This window comes from Crocodylus porosus, unplaced genomic scaffold, assembly GCF_001723895.1.
Source record: "Crocodylus porosus isolate Cpor-Errol unplaced genomic scaffold, CroPor_comp1, whole genome shotgun sequence".
NCBI lineage: Eukaryota > Metazoa > Chordata > Crocodylia > Crocodylidae > Crocodylus > Crocodylus porosus.
In genome coordinates this window covers 89,684,804-89,704,165 of record NW_017728947.1, presented here as the reverse complement: position 1 = coordinate 89,704,165, position 19,362 = coordinate 89,684,804, and the positions used below count along the sequence as shown (strand labels likewise).

Here is a 19,362-nt window from a genome sequence, read left to right as displayed (position 1 = left end):
ACCCTTGCAGCCAATCAGTGGCAAGGGTTGCTGTCGGCCACAGTTCTACTGCCAACATCCTACGTAAACTTGAATAAGTCAAACTACTTCCCTGGTTGCAAAATGAGGCCAGGCCCATTCTTCTTAAGGCAGGGAGACAGTGACAAGGAATACAGTCATCCAATCCCACAATTTAATTTCACTTTTATTATTTAGCTCAGAGTGGTTCAGAGCTTGGCAATACAAATTCTTCCCCCTCCCCTCCCTCACAGTGGCTTTGCAAAGAATGGCACCATGTCTTGCAAACAATAGCAATGTTTTAAAGACTTTGCTTGTCCTGACCTTGGAAACTGTCCCTGTGGCAACCTGACAAAATCTACTTTCATTTCATTAGGCAGTGCCAATAGGTACCCAGAGGTACACAAACATTAAAGTGTCTTCTTCTGAAATGCTTGCACACAATCTCAAAGCCTACTTTCAATAGTACATAATTAAATCACATTTTCAGAACACATTCTACTTTTCAAGGAGATGCTATTTGGATGAATGTATGAGGATCTCTAATTTTTGGAGTTAAAAAGATCAAAATCAGCCTCATGTCTTATAATAGGACCATGTTGCTGGGTTTTTGGTTGTAGCTGTGTTGGTCTAAAGACATAAGCAAGCAAGATTCTTTGAGTAGATGTGTTATCTTTTATTAGACCGACTGAGTAGTTGGAAAAAGGTTATTGGCAAGCTTTTGAGAACAAACACCCTTCTTCAGGCATAGGGAAAAATTTGCTTTTGTTGGGTGTTTTCCTGGATGGATCCGATCTTCCCTGCCACACATTTGCACTTTCACAGACCTGCATTTTGCATAGTGACTTAAGTTTCTATTTGACCCAGGAGAGTACACAACCACCAACAGACTCTCTCTATGCCTGAAGAAGGGTGACTGTGCCCAAAAGCCTGCCAAGAACTTTTTTCCAACTACTCAGTCTAATAAATGATAACACATCTACTCAAAGAACCTTGCCTACCTTATAATAGGACCAGAACTGTAAACTTCTAGTATGACAAGGCAAGACCCTTCTGCATAATTAAGCCCATTTTAGGAATCAGGAGTGCAGCCCTGTTTTACAGCTATAAAAAAGAAATTGAGAGGGTGCACTGATAGCAACCATTTACAATAGTATCCTTATCAGTTAAAGGGCAACATGCTCACACAGACTGCAGTCCTATAATCCCCCATATCAAGAATCTTGCATGGCCCCATGGACTTCAATGAGATACTATTTATTTGTCCAGAACAGACTATAGAGGTGGCAATAGTGTACTCAATACCCAATTCTACCCTTGCAAAAAATGGCAAACACTCCTACTGAAGTCACTGGGTTTAAAGTGATCCATAATAACAATAACATGCATCTTAAAACCACAAATTACTTCTTCAAGTAGATATGATACATAGATTATCAAAATTTATAATGCATCTGAAAGCTTGTAAACAAAAACTTCTTTGCACAAGGAAGTTTAAGATTGAAAAAAGGTCAAAATACCAACTCAGGGTAATTTGACAGATTTGAATTAAAGTCACAAATCTTCCAATTCTGAAGCCAAAACAGTTTCCAAAGCTAAAGTTATACCAGGCCTCCTGTTTACCTGCTTTTGCCGTTCCAGTTCAGCCTCCACTTCTTGCTTGGCCATTTTGTGTGTTGCTATTTGCTCTTGTAAGTCCTGAAGCTGCTCCCTTGCTGATTCAGCTTCATTTACCTGCTGAGTCTCCATATCCTAGAAATAATATAAACACTTTTATTCCAATAACATCAAGCCATGAAGTAATCCTTAGAAGTAAAAGCAAAACTCATTTCTGCAGAGCAGAACTCAAAATGTAGTTTAATTTTTGCACATTACAGCAGAAGCAGGATCATGTGGATCAATTTTTTTTTTAAAAATGGCCAACTATCTCCTGTCTTTCATCTACAGCTGAACCCTCGGAAACAAAGTTGGATATAACTGCAGGAAGAAGGGACAAAGGTAGCAGGGGTTACGTAGAGTCTGGGAGTCACTTCAAAGATCAGTGGCCCCACCATTAAATTCTGGAAAAAATAAAAGCAAGCACTTATATCCTCTTCTGCAAAGGAGTACCTGTGGTGATTTTGGAAAGAAATACCTCTCATTTTAAAGGAGAAAATAGTAGCAAGGCACCCCAGTGGCTCCTTTCCACACCTTATTCCAGATGCATAGGGTTAGTCAGGGAGAATGGGAAAAAGAAAGCATAGATCAAAGAAACCACACTCAACATCAAACATATATTTTCTAAGCATATGCAAGAAACATCATTCCCAGAGGACTGAACATCTACAATCCGCCGACTACTACACAACTCCGAGTATACTTCACAACTATGCAAGAGAACTTCAGAAAGAACTTAGAAATTATCTCCTTCACAACCTACTCCAAAAGAGGTCAACTCAAGAAGGAAATCAATACATGCTGCAACAACTTGAGAGAAATCCAGATATCTTCCCACGTATTATACAAAGAGACTACCAAAGATATCTTACAATGTTCATCCAATATCAAAAGAAGAAATGGAACCAATAGCTACAGAAACAAGTTTCCTAGCTGTAAAACAACCATCTGAGAAACAACACCAATACCTTACAACATACCAACCTCATACTCAATTACTCAATGAAACTGGAAGAACCAATCAACCCACAAATAATATCAATCTCTCCACTCACACACTTGCCAAAACTGAAAAAAACCCAAAAAAACCAAACAAACAAAAAAACAGTCTTCTCTAAAGGTCTTAATTTCTCTCCAAAACCCTCCCCCACAACAATTATATACTTCAATGTGGAGAACTTGAGATGCAGGCATTAGAAACTTTCTTCAAGGAATATTACCACAACCAAAATGAAAAGACTTCCAACAACACTTCATCCTTTGACAACATTGAGGAAAAGATTAACCCGGCCCCAAACCATCAGATTGGACACCTCACAGTGGATGAAATTCAAACCTTGACCGCTATATTGACTGCTTTAAGGAAAGACTGAACAATGAAATAATCAAATACCACCATAATAACCTCACTGTCTCAGAGACAAGGGCCATAGAATCTCTAAGATCCAACCACCAGATAGTAACAAAACCAGCAGATAAAAGGAAGACTATAGTTATCCTTAACCACGAAATCTACATAAAAGAAGCCTACAGACAACTCTCTGACACTACCTACCATGAAAAACGAGAGTTTCTCAGGGCATTAAAGTGCCCTGCCCCTAGAGAGAAGGACAGGTGCTGGCTGGGGCAACCGCAGTCAGTCAGCTGACCAGAAGGGGGCAGGGCCTGGCCTATATAAACAGCCTAGGCTGACGCCAAGGAGACAGTTCCCCTCTGGCAGCTGCGGGAGTAGAAGCTAGATGGCCAGACCAGCTTCGGTTGAGGACTGGGGGAGCAAGCCCTGGTAGGGTTTTGAATGATGGCTAGCCAGAGGGCTTAGAAACTGTGTTTTAGCTAGATGGCTTGGAGTTTACGTTGTAGCCCAGGGGCTTAAGCTTTCTGTTGGTAGCTGTTACACCGGAGGACCGGCTGAGGCTGTAGGGGATGGAGGCGGCCTCATGGGAGCTCCCCAGTAGTGTGGGGGTTCCTGGTGCCGGAGAGGGTGCCGCGTTTTGGGGGGGTGTATGGACCCCGGCCCCAGTGGGGCAGTGTTGTGCGGGGGGAAGCCCAGTGTGGGCGAGCATACAGGAGTAGAAGCCCTAGGGAGGGCGCACACGAGAACAGAAGCCCCAGGGAGGGCGCAAGACCCAGAAAGGGTGTCTGGAGGCCAGGCACGGCTACGGCCACCTGAACCTTGATTGTGAGGAGCCCTTTGGGGCGCAGGACCTGAGAAAGGGGTCTGGGGGTGAGGCACAGCTACAGCCACCTGAGCCTCAATTGCGGGGGTTGCGAACCTGGGGGTTGCCCAGGGAGGGCGTATAGGGATAAAAAGCCCCAGGGAGGGCAACCGTATAGAAAGTAGAAGATAAGCCCAGAGGGCGTCCGCGAGGGTGCGAGCACTAATACCTGACTCACCAATGTCCGGTACATCTGAGAGGCTTGGGGCGTGGTATTAGGGGTGGTAGGAGCCACGCATAGCTCATAAGGTTGGGTGCACCAAATCAATCTATATGGAACAAGGGCCAGGATAAATAAGAGCACTGTGTCCAAGGGGTAAAAGAAAGGCAGCCTCCCTTATAATACTTTGGTCATCAAAGACGTGGCAGGAGAGAACGAGGGTGCTTGATCGCCAACTTAGCACGGTAGGAGACGCCAGGAGAGATCACGGCCACTCCTGGGTCCCCGCCCTGTGACAGAGAGGAAGATCCAATGTCCTTTTTCAGCCTAAAACTGAAAACCACCACCAAATTATTTCCATCTGAACTACATGAAAAAGCTACAGAACTTGATCCCTCTACTACCCAACCCAGGGACTTTTTTTACATGCTTTCTAAAGTCCACAAACAAGGGAACCCAGGAAGACCTATAATATCCAGCCATGGAACCCTAACTGAGGAACTACCAGGTTTCATCGAATCCATCCTAACGCCTCTTGTAACCCAAAGACAGATATTTCTCCAAGGCACAACAGACTTTCTACAAAAACTTAAAAAAAGAGGCCATCTTCTCAGCAATACCCTCCCATTTATCATGGATGTTATCAGCTTATATACCAACATCCAACACCAGGATGGCATCTAAGCCTGCCTTACATACCTACAAGAGCAAGATTACGACTCAGAGTACAGACCTAAAGTTATTACTGAACTTACATGCTTCATCCTTATACACAACAGCTTCACTTTCAATAACCAACACATCCTTCAGACCACAGGGCACAGCTACGGGCACCAAAATGGCCCCACAATTGCCAACCTTTTTATGGGCCACTTGGAAGAAGAACTAATTTCTCAAGAACTGCACCATCAAACCCATGCTATACTTAAGATATATAGATGACATCATCATTTGGACTGAAAAAATCTGCCATCGCTAACCATTTCCATCACAAATTCAATAATCATCACCTTTCCATCAGATCTCTTGAATACTCCAGCACCAACATTTCCTTTTTAGATACTATGATCAATATCCAGAATGGTAAAATATAAAACCACCATATACAAGAAACCTGTGGACCAACATACGTATCTGCACAGAACCAGCAACCACCCTAAACACACCAAGAAAGCTAAGCCCTCCAAAACCACCAAATATGCACCAAGGAGAACACCTGTGATCATCACCTCACAAATCTCAAAAGGGATTTCACTCAACAAAAACACTCGTCCAGAGAGAGACACTGCACTCTTGAAAGAGCCACCTGGATACCATATGAAGAATTGCTCCAGTACAAAAACAAAATCCCCATGAATTGCACACCATTAGTATCACATACCATCCCTCTCTGGAACTTCTTCCCAGAACAACCCATCCTAGCCTTTAAACAAGCACAGAACCTTGCCAACCGAATCACCAGAAGCAAACTTCCTGTGGCCCAAAACACACCAAATGGATCTAGACCACGCTGAGACAAGAAATGTAAAGCCTGCCAACGTATCTCCACCACTCCCACAACAACTACACTCCACAACAGAACCATCACCATTCCTGGATCTCATCCAGTGCACTAAATGCCTTGATGGAAAATATACAGGAGAAACCAAAAAACAACTGTTACCAAAATGAACACAGTGAAAATCTAATTCCCTGTGGGTACACACTTCTCACACAAGACAACCACTCTCTCTCCAATCTGAGTAATGTAGGAGTAAATTTAGTTGGGTTTCTGGCCTACTTAACTAGAAAAACAGACAGAGACCAGAAGTGCTGATACTGCTATTTCAGTTACATGTTTTGAGACAAGAAATCCTACATGTCCCATTACCCTGTGCACAGATGTCCAATTAAGTAAACTTGTTTCAGTTTCTCCAAGGTCGTATTTTTTTCTTTTCTCTTTATCTGTCTTAAGTATAAAAATGCTTGAAAAAAAAACTTAGAGAGGAAGAGGATTCCTTTGAAACAGACAAGTGGGTGATTCCCCTTGCTGTATAAAATCCTCCCTGTAATCATAGTATAGCCTTAAATAAAGAAAAGCTGGCTCTGTCAGTTCTGATTCAACCACAATGGGAAGTTTGATTTCTTCCACAGTTCTAATCCTCAAAGGGAATTTACAAAACACTTTTTGCAGATGAGCCTACGAACTTCGCTTTATAAATCTACTGGATACAAAGAATCATGGACTAAATATAGACATTGGATTTATGGCACTTATCTGCCATTCGATAACCCCAGGTAACTTACCAGCTACATTCCATCTCCCCCACTCCCCACCTACCTGTCTCACACCCATCGTCTCCCATGGCCTCAGATCCTCACTGCCACACATTTGCATTTTCACAGAACTGCATTTTGCATATTGGCTTCTATTTCATCCAAGAAAACAAAACAAGAGCAGACTCTCTCTGTGCCTGAAGAAGGGTGTTTGTTCTCAAAAGCTTGCAAAGAACAATTTTTCCAACTATTTAGTTGGTCTAATAAAAGATATCATATTTACTCAAAGAACCTTGTCTGCCTATGTCCACAGAGACCAACACGGCTACAACCAACACCCCTAGTATCAAAGAAGCAGTACTCGCTCCAAGAGAAACCTTTTCCTACCCAGCATTAGTAAATCAATACTGAATCCAACTCAATAGTGGTTTCAACCCCAAATGGCTACAAAGCAGTCTTGGGTATCTTTGTAGTGGTAACGCTACAAGTGGTAGGTAGGCGTCTGAAGCCCCAGATATTTTCAGTGAAACAAAGATACTGTGTGCAATAAAAAGTACCTGTAGCTCTGTTCTCAGAAGCTGCATCTGCCCCTTTAGCTTTTGTATTTCCTCCTTCTGTGAGTCTCTTTCATGTCTCAGTTCTTCTAGCTCCATGGTGCTTGCAGTATGGCTATCTAGACCTTCAATACCAGAGCCTTCCTTCAGGCTGTTTATCAACTTTTCTTTTGACTAGAGGATTAAACAGATATGTGTATTAACTGATAAATTTTAAATGTTGAATTACATATTTAATCACGCAGGCTTAACTCTCATTGAGGATGAGCGTCCATACTTAAATGTGTGATCAAGACTTGGCTCTAGAATCCTGGAGCAAAACTAGAATTAAAATTTATTTCTTTAGTTCCAATGTTAGAATTAACAAGGACCTCATGGATTTTAAGGCCAAAGGGGTCCATCATGATGATCTATTCAAGTGGTGCTCAATCGTTTGGTCCCACAGGTCACCGATGAATGGCTTTGTGCTGGTCCCCATCCACCAGGATCAGAGCCACCCTCACCCACTGGGATCAGGCCCTGGGGCCCCGTGTTGCCTCCTGTCCAGCCCAATTCATGGACTAGTATTCCAAGTAATACACCAGGGGCAGGCAAAGTCCAGTCTATGGGCTGGATCACTTCTGCAGTGGACTCCATTTCCCAGCAGCCTCAGCCTGTGTTGTTGTGGCCAGTTTCCACAGAGACTGCAGGAGTGGTGGAGCTGTAACAGTGTGCAGCCAGGCTGAGTGCAAGGCAGGACAGAAACTTCCTCCGGGACCAGGATCTGGCAGCGGTGACAGCAGGATACAGGCAGGGGCATGCAGGCAGTGGATCACAGCTGTCCTGGCTCTGGATCACACTGTCACTGCTGCAAGATCCCAGCCCCGGCCCCAGAGCAGCTCTCCACACTTCTGTGCACCCTATCAGTGTTGCTGGGGTCAGTCTTCATGGAAACCCGGGCCCCATGCTATCTAAGCTTCGTGGTTGCTACAGTCTCTATGGAAACCGGCCACAGCAACATGGGCAGGGGCTGCTGGAAATTGAGTCCAGATGCCAGCCGGATCCACCATTTTTCCCTGTAATACAGACTTGCTGCTGGAGGTCATCAGCTCTCCGTTTTTCATCCAAATACTTTTTTCCTGTAATCCACAGTAGGCACATGCCAAAAGCATGTGTGTTCGGTGTAATAAAGTAGAAGAGATTTGTATCCATGAAACAGTTTCTAATTTTCGAATCCTATACTGCCATGTCTACTGAAAAGTAGGAGTTAAGATTGTATCCAACTAAACTGAATTTCCTAAAAATTTTGCTAGAAAACTTAACTGCATATCATCCAAGGAATGAACTCAGCAGTAAATTTCATTTCTTGAACACATACAAAGGCAAAGGGGAAAAAAAACCTCTCCCAAATACAACCAGAGGTGATATCCTTTACCTAATAAGATGTACAAGAGAGAGCTCTTCTATGGGGAAACTTAATCCTGTTACCACCAAACTTTTAAATGGAATTTGTTTGCATTTATAACATAACATACACCCACTGTCACATATTTAGAGCTGAGCCAGCAATTTTATCCACGTGGGTGGATCCTTACAGCTGCAGAGTTCCTGTGACTTAGTATTATTCTTTATAAGAACTGGTCTGCCCACACAGAAATTATTTTAAGATTAAGGTTTGAATTTCCATGACAACTGCTTAACTCTCTACATGAAATTCTGTTGTCAAATTATGAAGTTGTATTTTCAGATCTACCATACCGCTAAAAATGTACAGTAAAGAATTCAAAGGATATGTTACTGACCATATTAAAAAAAAAAATGGCATAAAATTAAACACAATGCTTCCCTGAACCACTCTTCATTTTTTAAATAAGATGAATGCAAAAATATTGGCACCTATTTCTTTTCTACTTAAATTGGATTTTTTTTCATGTCTCACTCACTTGGAGTATGCGAGTAGCCTTTTGTTTGTAGTCCACCAGTTCTTGTTTTGCAGACTCCAAATTGTTCTTAGCTACTTTGACTTGCTGCTGAAGGTCATCAGCTCTCCGTTTTTCATCCAAATACTTTTTTTCTGCTGCAGTTACTGCTTCTGCCAAGTTCTGACGCTCAACTTCCATTCTACTGAGACGAGCTGCAAACTCATTCTGTTCACAGTAAAAAAACCAAAAGATGAATTAACCAATCATTATTTCAGTTCAAAATTATCAAGACAAGATTTAAAACTATGCAGACACAATCACCAGGGAATGGAATTTCATTACTACCCAAATAAAGTTATCTTCTCCTAATACATGTAAAGGAATGCTTAAACAGGAGGCCCCAAAACAAGACATAGTTAAAAAGACTAAGTCCTTTATTATATTAGAATGTCTGTCTGTCTATCCGTAACACTTATGGCCTGCTGTACATGTGCCACTGAGAGGGCAGATGACGATTGGCTACACTGGCCCAAATTTGAGCTGCTGCAAGGGGATTTTAAGTCTGTGGTAGTGGCGAACATGCCTGAGCAGTGGGGCTTCCCCATGCCTCCCTGCCTGAGGGTGAAAGTGGCAGGTCATGGTGGCAGTGCCCCCCAATGCCCATCCCTGATGCCCCTCATAACAGGACAGGGGGAGGCAAAGGGGTGGGAATCATGGTGGTGGCTGTTGTTGGGGCCAGATGGTGGGGAGGATGGGAGGGGAGCAGGAAGGGGGCCCCCAACAGGGAGGGGGAAGCAGTGGGGAGGGAGGGAGGGAGGCTGCACGGGCATAGGGCAGGGGGAATCATAGTAGCAGCTGTTGTCAGGGCCAGGCAGGAAGGAAGCAAGGGTCACAGTGGTGCCCACCCTTACTGCCTAGCCCAGACAACAAATCAGCAGGGGGAAGCCCCACTGTGAGCCAGAGGTAGATGGTGGGGAAGGAGCCCCCATGTGGGAGACTGGAGGTGGTGATGGCAGGAGTCTTTACATGGTTAGCCCTGAAGGGTGAATGGGAGGGTGGTGAGCTGGGGGCCATGTAAGCAGTTCTTGAAATCCGTCATTCTTGATGGGCAATTAGCTAGTACAGTGAAAGCTTTGTTATCCAGCACCCCGGGGGAATAGGGGGTGCCAGATAATAAAATATGCTGGTTAACTGAACGGCCTGAACAGGTGTCTTTGCCTGTTCAGGCCACCACCTCTCCCACCTCGTCGTCAAGGGGCAGGGAAGGGGGCCCCACGCAAGCTGATTTGCCCCAGGCAGTGGGGGCTCAGCAAAACCAGAAGTGCCACAATTCCAGTTTCGCTTTTTCCTTACAAGCCAGCATGCTGGTTAATAAAGCATGCCAGCTTGTAAGATGCCGGATAGTGCAGCTTTTACTGTATATCCATATATTTTTTACTTACCAAGAAACTTCTACTTTAAAGACCTGAGAAAGGTATATAGCATCAAAAACCTGTCCATGACTTCTTCCACTATACAGTTAGTCCAGTGAAAGACAGTATCCACAAAAATCATTGTGTGTAGGATTTAAGTCATTTAAGAATATATTGAAAAGAAAATCTAGTGTTTAAGCTCCAAATATTGATTTAGAAAAAAATCCTGCTGTTAGGAATAGAAAAGCTTCCTATTTACTGAACTATTTAATGAAAAACCAGGGTACTTGGGATGAAAAAAATGTTAATATTTTCCTACAGTAGAGTGAATGCCCCAAACACAAACTAATTCAAAAGATACAATAAATCACCAGTCTATTGCACCATATAAGCTTTATGCAATTAAGAACCCAGAAAAAAGCATAAATTATGGAAACTATAAAATAGGTTAAACCTAAACCTAGGTCTATAATCTAATTATACTAACAAAAACTTGCACATCTACATAAATGAACTTCATGTTGAAACTAGTGAATTGCCCATCAAGAATGACTTGGTAGGGGGGCAGGAGGGGATGGAGTGCCACCACCCACCACCTCGTGCCGCCGCTGTGTCCCAGAAACAAGGGGTGGGGGGAAAGCTTGTACGCAGCTGCAGCCACCACCCAGCAGCCCATGCTGCCGCTGCTCCACATCTGGCCACGTGCCCTGCCCCCACAACCTGCTCCACTGAAGCCATCCCCTGCCTGTCATTTTTGATGCAGCACTGGCTGGAGCCACGCCCTGCCAGGAGCCACCCCCCCGAGCGATATGGAGAGTCAGACACACAGACTGACTACACATATTTTTATTTATTTATTTGTATACACATACGAACAGAAAGCTACAATAAAAATGGTCAACTGGTTTCCAAGACGCTTCACTACACAATTCAGAAAATAAAGAAAACCTTACTTAGATTTTCTTTTTTCTGAATAAAGTATGCAAGTGGCATCTCCTTCAGTAGAAGCTTAGCACCCTTAACTCTTATTAACGCTTTTAGGAGTCACAAGTGTGACGCGATGCAATTTGATCCTAGAAGTAGAGTTTTAACATACATCCTCAGTTTACTAACCTGCATTTGTTTGTAACTTTCTTGTTCCCGCTTCAGTGCAGAGTCTGTATCACGCAGCCTCTCCTGCATAGTTTGAAGTGCTTGATTTTGCAGGCTGTTCCCTTCACTGTGGTCTTGTATTATTCTAAAAAAGTAATGCAGAAATTTGTTAAAAAGAAAGCAAAAATTTACTATGCTTTCCAGATAGAGGGCCAGATTTAAAAACTATTCAGACATCTCAACTCCCATTAGAGTTAGATGCCTAAATACCTTCCTGGACATGGCGCAGAAACACATTAGGCAATCTTTCAAAAGTATCCATTTCAAAACAGACTGACATGTTTGCACTTTGCAAAATTCCACTTTTCCCTGCCAGGTCCCTCTGCACTGGCTGCCTTTCTAAACAACTCCCTGCCACTTGCTCACAAAGTTACCATCTGCATTTTGACCTGATAGCCTTGTCCTGGAATAGGGTTTCTCCACTCCTGCCCCCACTCCCCATGTTGAAAGGAGGAAAAAAAATAATCTCAGAATCAAGCAAATGCAGTAGTTTGCCAAATGAAATCTACTGATATAAAATTTCAAGTTTTAGAATTATTTGGCAAACACTGAAGTTAGACAAACAGTTTGTATAAAAAGTTACTTCAGTAACCTTGTCAAAAAGTGGCAATTTTAGTCTTATTTAGTACGCAGTCTTATCATTGATGTAAACAATAAACTTCTGTTATGTCTTAACAATACACATGCCTCATCACTTACACTTCATCCCCTATGATTCTGTACATCTGATACATAAGAAAGCACTCACAATTTTTTCATTTTATTGAAGGTACCAAGCATTCTAGCTTGAATGCTATACCTAGTATTACTACATTCAGCGGTTTTCAAAGTACCGTGATTTTTCACTTTGCAATGTTTCCAAGGCCTCTGTCCGAGAGCTCAATAGCTGATCAGCTTCCTGCAACCGCACTTTAAGCACAGCCAGTTGGGAATCCTTGGCAGCAACAGCTTCTGTAAGGTCATCAATTTGAGCCCTTAGTTCTCGAACCACCCTGTCACTCTTTGAATGGTCAACGTTCCACTTTTCTACTCTTGTTCGGGCTTTATTTAGTTCTACAAAGTAAAAGAAGAGATACGTATAAACATATACATTTAAAAAATAATCTGTTATATTTTCTGAAACAGATGTTAATAGTGCTAGGTCTCACTTAAATTTAGTATGTCAAATTAAATGTAAATCAGAAATTAAGTACAACTCTCCGAATTTACCTAACACTGGAACAGTAAAAGCTAAAAGGCAACTCAAATAATAGAACAGTCTCTCTTTAACCTAAGACAATTATGAAATAAACTTAAAAGTCATGTTTAAAGTGATGTACATGTTTAAAGTGTTGAGTTTTTACTGAAGATTTCGTTTTACTGAAGACCATATACTGACTTTGCATGAAAGTTAAAATTCGGTATTTAAGTCACAAGTACTTTAAAACATTTTTTCAAAAAACCTTAATCATTGTTGTTACCATCTCTGATCACTCAGACAATTTTACATTTTAATTATTACTCTTTGCATGTTTCCATTCAATGAACTTAGCCAAAGAACATTCCAGATAAGACAGACTGACCTGTCAGTTTCTAGCCAGTTCCACCATTGGGTCCCATCCGGCTACTCTACAAGATGTGTGCTAGGGTGTTTGGGTTTCAAATATTTCAGGGAATTGTAATTCATGTTAACAAAAAACCAAACAGCTACATTTTAAAAAACAAACAAACAAAAAACTTTTCAGGTTCCTAAAAGCAATGGCCTTTGTAAACTCTGATTTTATAAAATTTAAATGTTGCACCTTATTAAGCTGACTCTCTTCCTTTAGTCACAACTCTATTTTTGTTATTGAACAAACTTTTGCTTACAAATTATTTATAATAAATTTTAATTCCAAATAATTTATTATTGACCATTGAAAAATATTATGTGATTAGGAATAAGGTACATACATTGTGTATACTTCAACTAGTAGGCACACTTTGCATACGCTTGTTTATCAATCTCAGAAACAGTAACTATTTTGATAGATAAGCTGCCAAAGCAAAATACCTTCTTGCATTTCTTTGGATCTTTGAATTAATGAAGCCATTTCTTGATTTAGAGACTGAACTTCATTACGCAGCAGTTGATTCTCCAGGCGAAGATTGGATAGCTCATGTGACTTGCAGTCATCATTAGCTGAATTAGAATTAGCTGCTGTACTTAACAGTCCATCTTTTGTAGGGTCCACTTGCGCTCCCAGTCCAGAATCTGAACTGTCAGAGGTATCTGTATAAACAGAGCTGAGTTAGATCATTAGATAACACTTATTTGTTGGTTGATCTACATAAAACAAAGCAGATCAATTTCAAGATGTACTTTAATTTAAATTCAATCTATTTTTTATTATATACAGATAGAAAATGTAAGGTCTCTCAATGTTATATATTTTATACACAGGTGCATCATGAAATATCTTTTCACAGTATGCAGACCTTCAATGTACAATATTATAATACACACAAGATACAGATGATTTTTTTACAGCATGGCAAGGAGAGAGACAAGAGCAATTTACATTTAGTAATATGATGTACAAGTAGTACAGACTTAGGGTTGTAAAAGTCTAATACAATAAAAGCCTTAGCCTGTCTGTCTGTCATGCTCTGGGCCAACTGTGCAGGTGCTGCTGCAATTAGGAAGGCAGCAATTGGCTGGCCCAGGTGGGCGCAGATACAACTTTGCACTGCTGCTCAGGGAAGGAGGCAGAGGCAGTCGGGGCCACCGCACTGCACCCCCTGACAACAGCCAGGATGGGGAGGAGGCAGCTACAGTGGTGGTGTGCCACTGCCAACAACAGCCAGCAGGGAGCAGGGGAAGGGGAGGTGACAGTCAGGGTGGCAGCACCCTCCCCGCCCCCGCCAACAGCTGGCAGGGACGGGGAGGTCACAGTAATGGCGCCTATCCCCACTTTGTCGCCTGGCCCCAACAACAGCCAGGAGGGAGGGAGAGGAGGAGGGTGGGGTGAATGGAGCTGGATGTAGGGCTCCGTCACCACCTATCATTCTTGACAGTCACTTTGCTAGCATTAATATATATTCACTACTGTGTTATAGAAAGTATTTTCATCAGATGAGCACTGTAAATACAAACAACTGACTTAATTTTTTGAATGTATTAAATTCATATTAGCCACCTTATATGGTTTATATAAATTTTCAAAATAAAATTTGTATCTTTTTCTAAGTGCCATTTATCTTCCATACTTGTCATAAATTGCCATCAAGTCTCAATTTTTTTAACCAGTATGCTTTAGTAAAGATACAAATAGACTTTTAAGATTCCTACACCAGCCTCCTTATTAAGCTTTCCTCAAAGAGTAATGCACTTATGTATATTTGTTGTGGGGGGGAGGAAGGAAGATTGTTTTACCATATAAAATGTATTTACTATAAAAACAATGGAAATTATAGTAATTACGTACAGAGCTGTAGGATGTAGGCGGCTGTAAGATAATTCTTTGTTTCTACTTACCTCCCATGCTTCTGCAGGGTTCTATTACATTAAAAAATTCCTTCTAAATGTCATGCTTCTAGAAGGCACAATTCCCTATGAATGCCTTGAATTATGGCAAGGAGATTCTACAGTCTCTTTATAAAATTCCAACCTATAAAAGTGTATGTGAACAGATAGCTGTATTCTGAAAAGGGATTTCTTAGGAGAAAAAGGCAGAACTAAAGCACTGGGATTCTGACTATGGAATTACTTAAAACCTACCTAACATTCTTGACTCCAATAAGCAGATATATTAGTGCTTTAAGTTTTCACTGCTGGTAATACGAAAAAGCATGGCAAACAGGGAGTGTGAAAAAACAGAAACAGCTCTTTCATGAATGTTAACTTGACTTTGAATTCCATGGCTCTAAAATTGATAACTGGATGAAAACCAGAGAATACAGATGGCAGTTGATACAAAAGAAGGGCCAAGATGTTATTTTAAACATTCATCATGCTGTTTACTTTACCTTGTGCTCGCTAACAAACCTGTTCCACCTTCCTCCTTACCACTGCAAGAATCCTTGTTGTGACACGGCCTCCCCTATAATGTCCCTAGAGTAATGTGACCATGCCACCTCCACCCTATGGGCACCTATTAATCTCACCTGCCATGTCTTGCTGGTTTAAATGATGAATCAAGAGGCTGCCCTGGAGTTGCAGCTCATCACAGTCCTGACAGACTCCTGTAAACCCTGTGGGTTGTTGGACCCCTTACTGGGTCCCACACTCAGTAGGCAACTCACAGGACACCCTAAGCCTTATGGGCTAGATGTATGGCTCCAACACCTCCCCTTTACCATGCCCCAGGTCTTGCAGGTAGTATTTAAATGTTGTCCCTATTTTAATGAGGCCTCAGACTAACTAGGCCTCCTGTCTTCACTGGGCCCTTGGTCCCTGTCTCTGCACCCTCTCCGGCACTGGGGTCTACAGCAGAGTGTACCCCAATGAGGCCTCCTCCTCCCCAGAAGCCTCAGTCTAGTCCACCAGAGTACAAACAGCAATCAAAATATGAGACCCTGGGCTATAACGTAACAGAAACAGTGCATGGTGCACTCTGTCTCTTTTTTTTAAAGAGGCAAACTTCTCCCCAAGTATTAAGTGCCTCACAGCCCAGGGTATCTGATGAGCTCCTGCAGTCCCATTAGTCCTGTAAGCAGCATATCAGGTGGCCACAGCATCCCTGGGCAGTTCTTCTCTGCAGAAGGTCCTTCCCCTGGCAGCTACAGGAGAACTAACAGCCTCCAGTCCCAGCCCTGGGCCTTATATGTGCCCAGGCCCCTGCCTTCTTCCTGTCAGCTGACCAGATGCAGGTGCAGGCTAATTCCCTCATTAGCCTGGTGCCGCAGCAACCTGCACCTGTGCGGGTTCTGCCTGGCTCCTAGGGCCCTCTCTCTAGGTAGTTTCTGCCCTTAAAGGAGCAGGCACACCTTAGTGCACTGTGACAGTCCTCGTCACACACTGCTTAGGAGATGGGCAGGCCATTAATTCTGAATAATAACACACCAAGCAACATAACAGCAACATAATAGCAGCAAGATTTGTTCAATGCTTCTTGAACAGTTCTATATTATGCCATTTTCTTCCTAATTAATTCATATGGCTACCACATCAAAGAGCTAACCCTCATCTTTTGTTTCATGCCAACTCATTTCAAGTTAACGGACAAAGTATTAGCCAGTCCCCTGGTTACGTATCTGCCAGTACATTTCATGGCCATATACTTGCTATCACATGCTAAAGATTTACTTTTGTCAATTATTTATGAATCTGTGCAAAGAGTCCATCTCCATTATAGCATTCTTCTCAATGAAAGTTACATGGGAAGATGCAATTACAAAGCCATATCTACACAGCTAGCCAATCATACAGCTATTACTTTCAAAATCATTTATTTAAAACCAATGTGGCTTCTTTTTCTTCAGATGCACTAACAAACAAATCCAGCTAAAAGAAACAATTAGCAAACTAAAGATACTTTACTAAGCAGAACATGCACATTGTGCTGGTATTACATATTAAGGTGTTGTTTATCATCTGTTCAGAATCAATATACTTCACCTTGCCAAAATTATGAAGTCCTAGATTTGGAGTATAGACATATTACACTTTTGAAAAATATTCCCCTTCATCACGACTACTAAACCTATTCACCGATTTAAACATAGTTGAATTAAGCTCTTGCTTTTGAATGCTTTACATGTTTGAAGCACTGAACAAATATCAAAGAACTCTACCAGCACTCTTGGGAGACAGAACTGACATCATTTCTCCTTGTGTAAAATGAAATTAAAGGCAAGATACTGATGTGACTGATGCCACATGGCAAATCAGTAGAACTGTTAGAGCTCAGATTCTTGACTCCCAGCCAGATTATTCTTTTAGATCAGGGATGTCCAACTTCTAAGTGGCTGGGAGCCAAATGCCCCATCAGCCACACACTACCAGCATGAAACAGAGGGCCTCTTGGGCAGCATACCACACAGATGCCCTCCCACTCTCGCTGTACTGTGCAGGCCCTCCCCGCAACCCCCAACACACCATGCCTGCTCCCCACCACCTACAGATGCACCACACCACCACGCACTTGCACAAGCAGACCCACCCTCAGTTTCCTCAGCTGTGCTGCCCCAACCCCTGGGGCATGGGCAGATATCAAAAGTAAGAGGAGGAGCCTGGAAGACTCTGGCTGCTGTTGAATCCAGGGTGACAGGGCTGCTGGCAGCTGAGCAAGAACAACTGAACCCACAGGCCAGGCCGCCAGTTGGACAGCTGTACTTTTACATCAAACCTTTTATGTACCAACTGTGCCTATTGCATTTAGAGCCAGTAAGTTTGTTACACTATCCACAACAATCATAAATACCCTTATTTTTAATAAGTATGTAGAGTTCTGTTTAGCTACCATGGCCTTGACTCTTGCTGGAGTTGTCTTCAGTCGTTTTCACACTCTGTGCACTAGCAGACACAGAACCAATGCTTGAAGTCCGAGAGTGATTTGGAAGAGCTTTACTCTTCTCCTTTTTAGACTCCATCCTTCCATTTGGTTCTTTCTCAGAACTATTGAGAAAATCAAACAAGAGTTCATCGTCAGGTTCAGACTTTTTCCTTCTCACAAATTGTGAGGAAGGTCTGGGTGTGGAAACACTTTCTGTTGGAGAAGAGGCCTCCACAGAGGTCCTGGATGCTGCTTTGACATTTGCCGTTCCTGCTAGGATCGTAGCCTTCTGCTGTTTAATGTTATCAGCAGCTGAAGAAATATAGGCTGCTTTAGATGAAGTCTGATGCTTCAATTCTCTGGTTTGCTGCTGCGATTCAGAATATTCACTGGCAGATCCCAAGTTCTTAGTACTATAAATTGCACTGCCTGCAGTCTCTTTTTTACTCAGAGCTGTTGCAGCCCCTTGATCGACTCTGTTAAGAAGATCCTCTGCCCTGCCAGCAAGATCGACAAGCCAAGACATAATGGATGCCTACTGATCGACAACACTGAAACTCCAAAACCATGAGCTGCAAGAAAAACATAAAACACAATTATTACAATGCAAATACTGATTAATGGATCGGGCTCATCTCCGCTGTACACCATGTGTCAGTCAAACATACTGACAGGGGCGTCAAACATACAGCCCACAAGCCAGCTTCAGCCCCTCGAGCCCTATGAGCTGGCCCGTGGCATGTGGAGTCAGTGCGCATGGGCTGGGCCAGATGGGCAGCACCTGGTCCAGAGTGGGCCTCGCCACAGCCAGTACGCTAGGGAACCGCACATCCTGCGCACATCACACAAGGCTGGTTCAGCCCTACATTGGCTCTGGTGCATGAGGAAGGGCTAGCACTGGACCCAAGCAGGCGCAGGGCCAGCACGCAGGGACTGGCTCGGGCACCGCAGACCGGCTGCGAGTCCGACAGCGGCTCCAGCCTCACGGCCGGGCCGTCCCTCGCAGGGGCAGGAGCAGCTGTCCGGCCGCCGGGCCCCGGCATCGTAGAGGAGCGGGACAGAGCGAGCCCTGCGCACTCGGCACAGCTCGGCCACCCCGCCCGAGGCACCACCGTGCCCGGCCCGACACCCCCCGGCCGGCCCGGTCCGCACCGCCGCTGCGGCGGCCCCTAACCGGCTGCCTCCGGCCCCGGCCCCGGCGCCTCACCTCCTCCCCCGAGCCCTGCAGCTCCGGCCCGGGACGAGGGCCCGCGGCTGCTACCCGGAGGGCTCAGGCCGGACGCGGCCCCTCGGCTCCATCTTCCGGGAGACGTGGCCGCCGGGCTGGGCAGAGCCGGGCGGAAGAACCCGGAGGTACCAGCATTGGCCTCGGCCCGCCCCCTCGCGCAGGCGCGTTAGAATCTACTCGGGAGGCCGTGCCGGGCCCTGCCGGAGGGGGCTAGAGTGAAGGCCCCGCCCCCTCGTGCTCAGAGACCGAGAGGGGACGGGCGGGTGGGGCAGTCAGGCCACGCCCCTCCCCACGAGGCCACACCCAGAGCGGGGGCGGGGCCTGGGAAGGGGACGGGGCAGCGCCGGCTTGTGCAGCCTCTGATGTAAACAACGA

At 43.8% G+C, this 19,362-nt stretch overlaps 1 protein-coding gene across 1 annotated transcript in view; it reads right to left on the bottom strand.

The window, feature by feature from the left end:
- GOLGA5 (golgin A5) overlaps window positions 1–19,098 on the bottom strand; it is a 39,172-nt gene extending 20,074 nt beyond the window's left edge. The window contains exons 1-8 of the mRNA XM_019552440.1: window positions 18,967–19,098; window positions 17,727–18,331; window positions 13,337–13,555; window positions 12,138–12,357; window positions 11,266–11,389; window positions 8,762–8,965; window positions 6,843–7,013; window positions 1,621–1,749 (exon numbers count right to left, since the gene is read on the bottom strand). Coding sequence (XP_019407985.1) covers window positions 1,621–1,749; window positions 6,843–7,013; window positions 8,762–8,965; window positions 11,266–11,389; window positions 12,138–12,357; window positions 13,337–13,555; window positions 17,727–18,285 — 1,626 coding nt within the window. The 5' untranslated portion in view covers window positions 18,286–18,331; window positions 18,967–19,098. The remainder of the gene's footprint in view (window positions 1–1,620; window positions 1,750–6,842; window positions 7,014–8,761; window positions 8,966–11,265; window positions 11,390–12,137; window positions 12,358–13,336; window positions 13,556–17,726; window positions 18,332–18,966) is intronic.
- Between the last annotated feature and the right edge of the window lie 264 nt (window positions 19,099–19,362).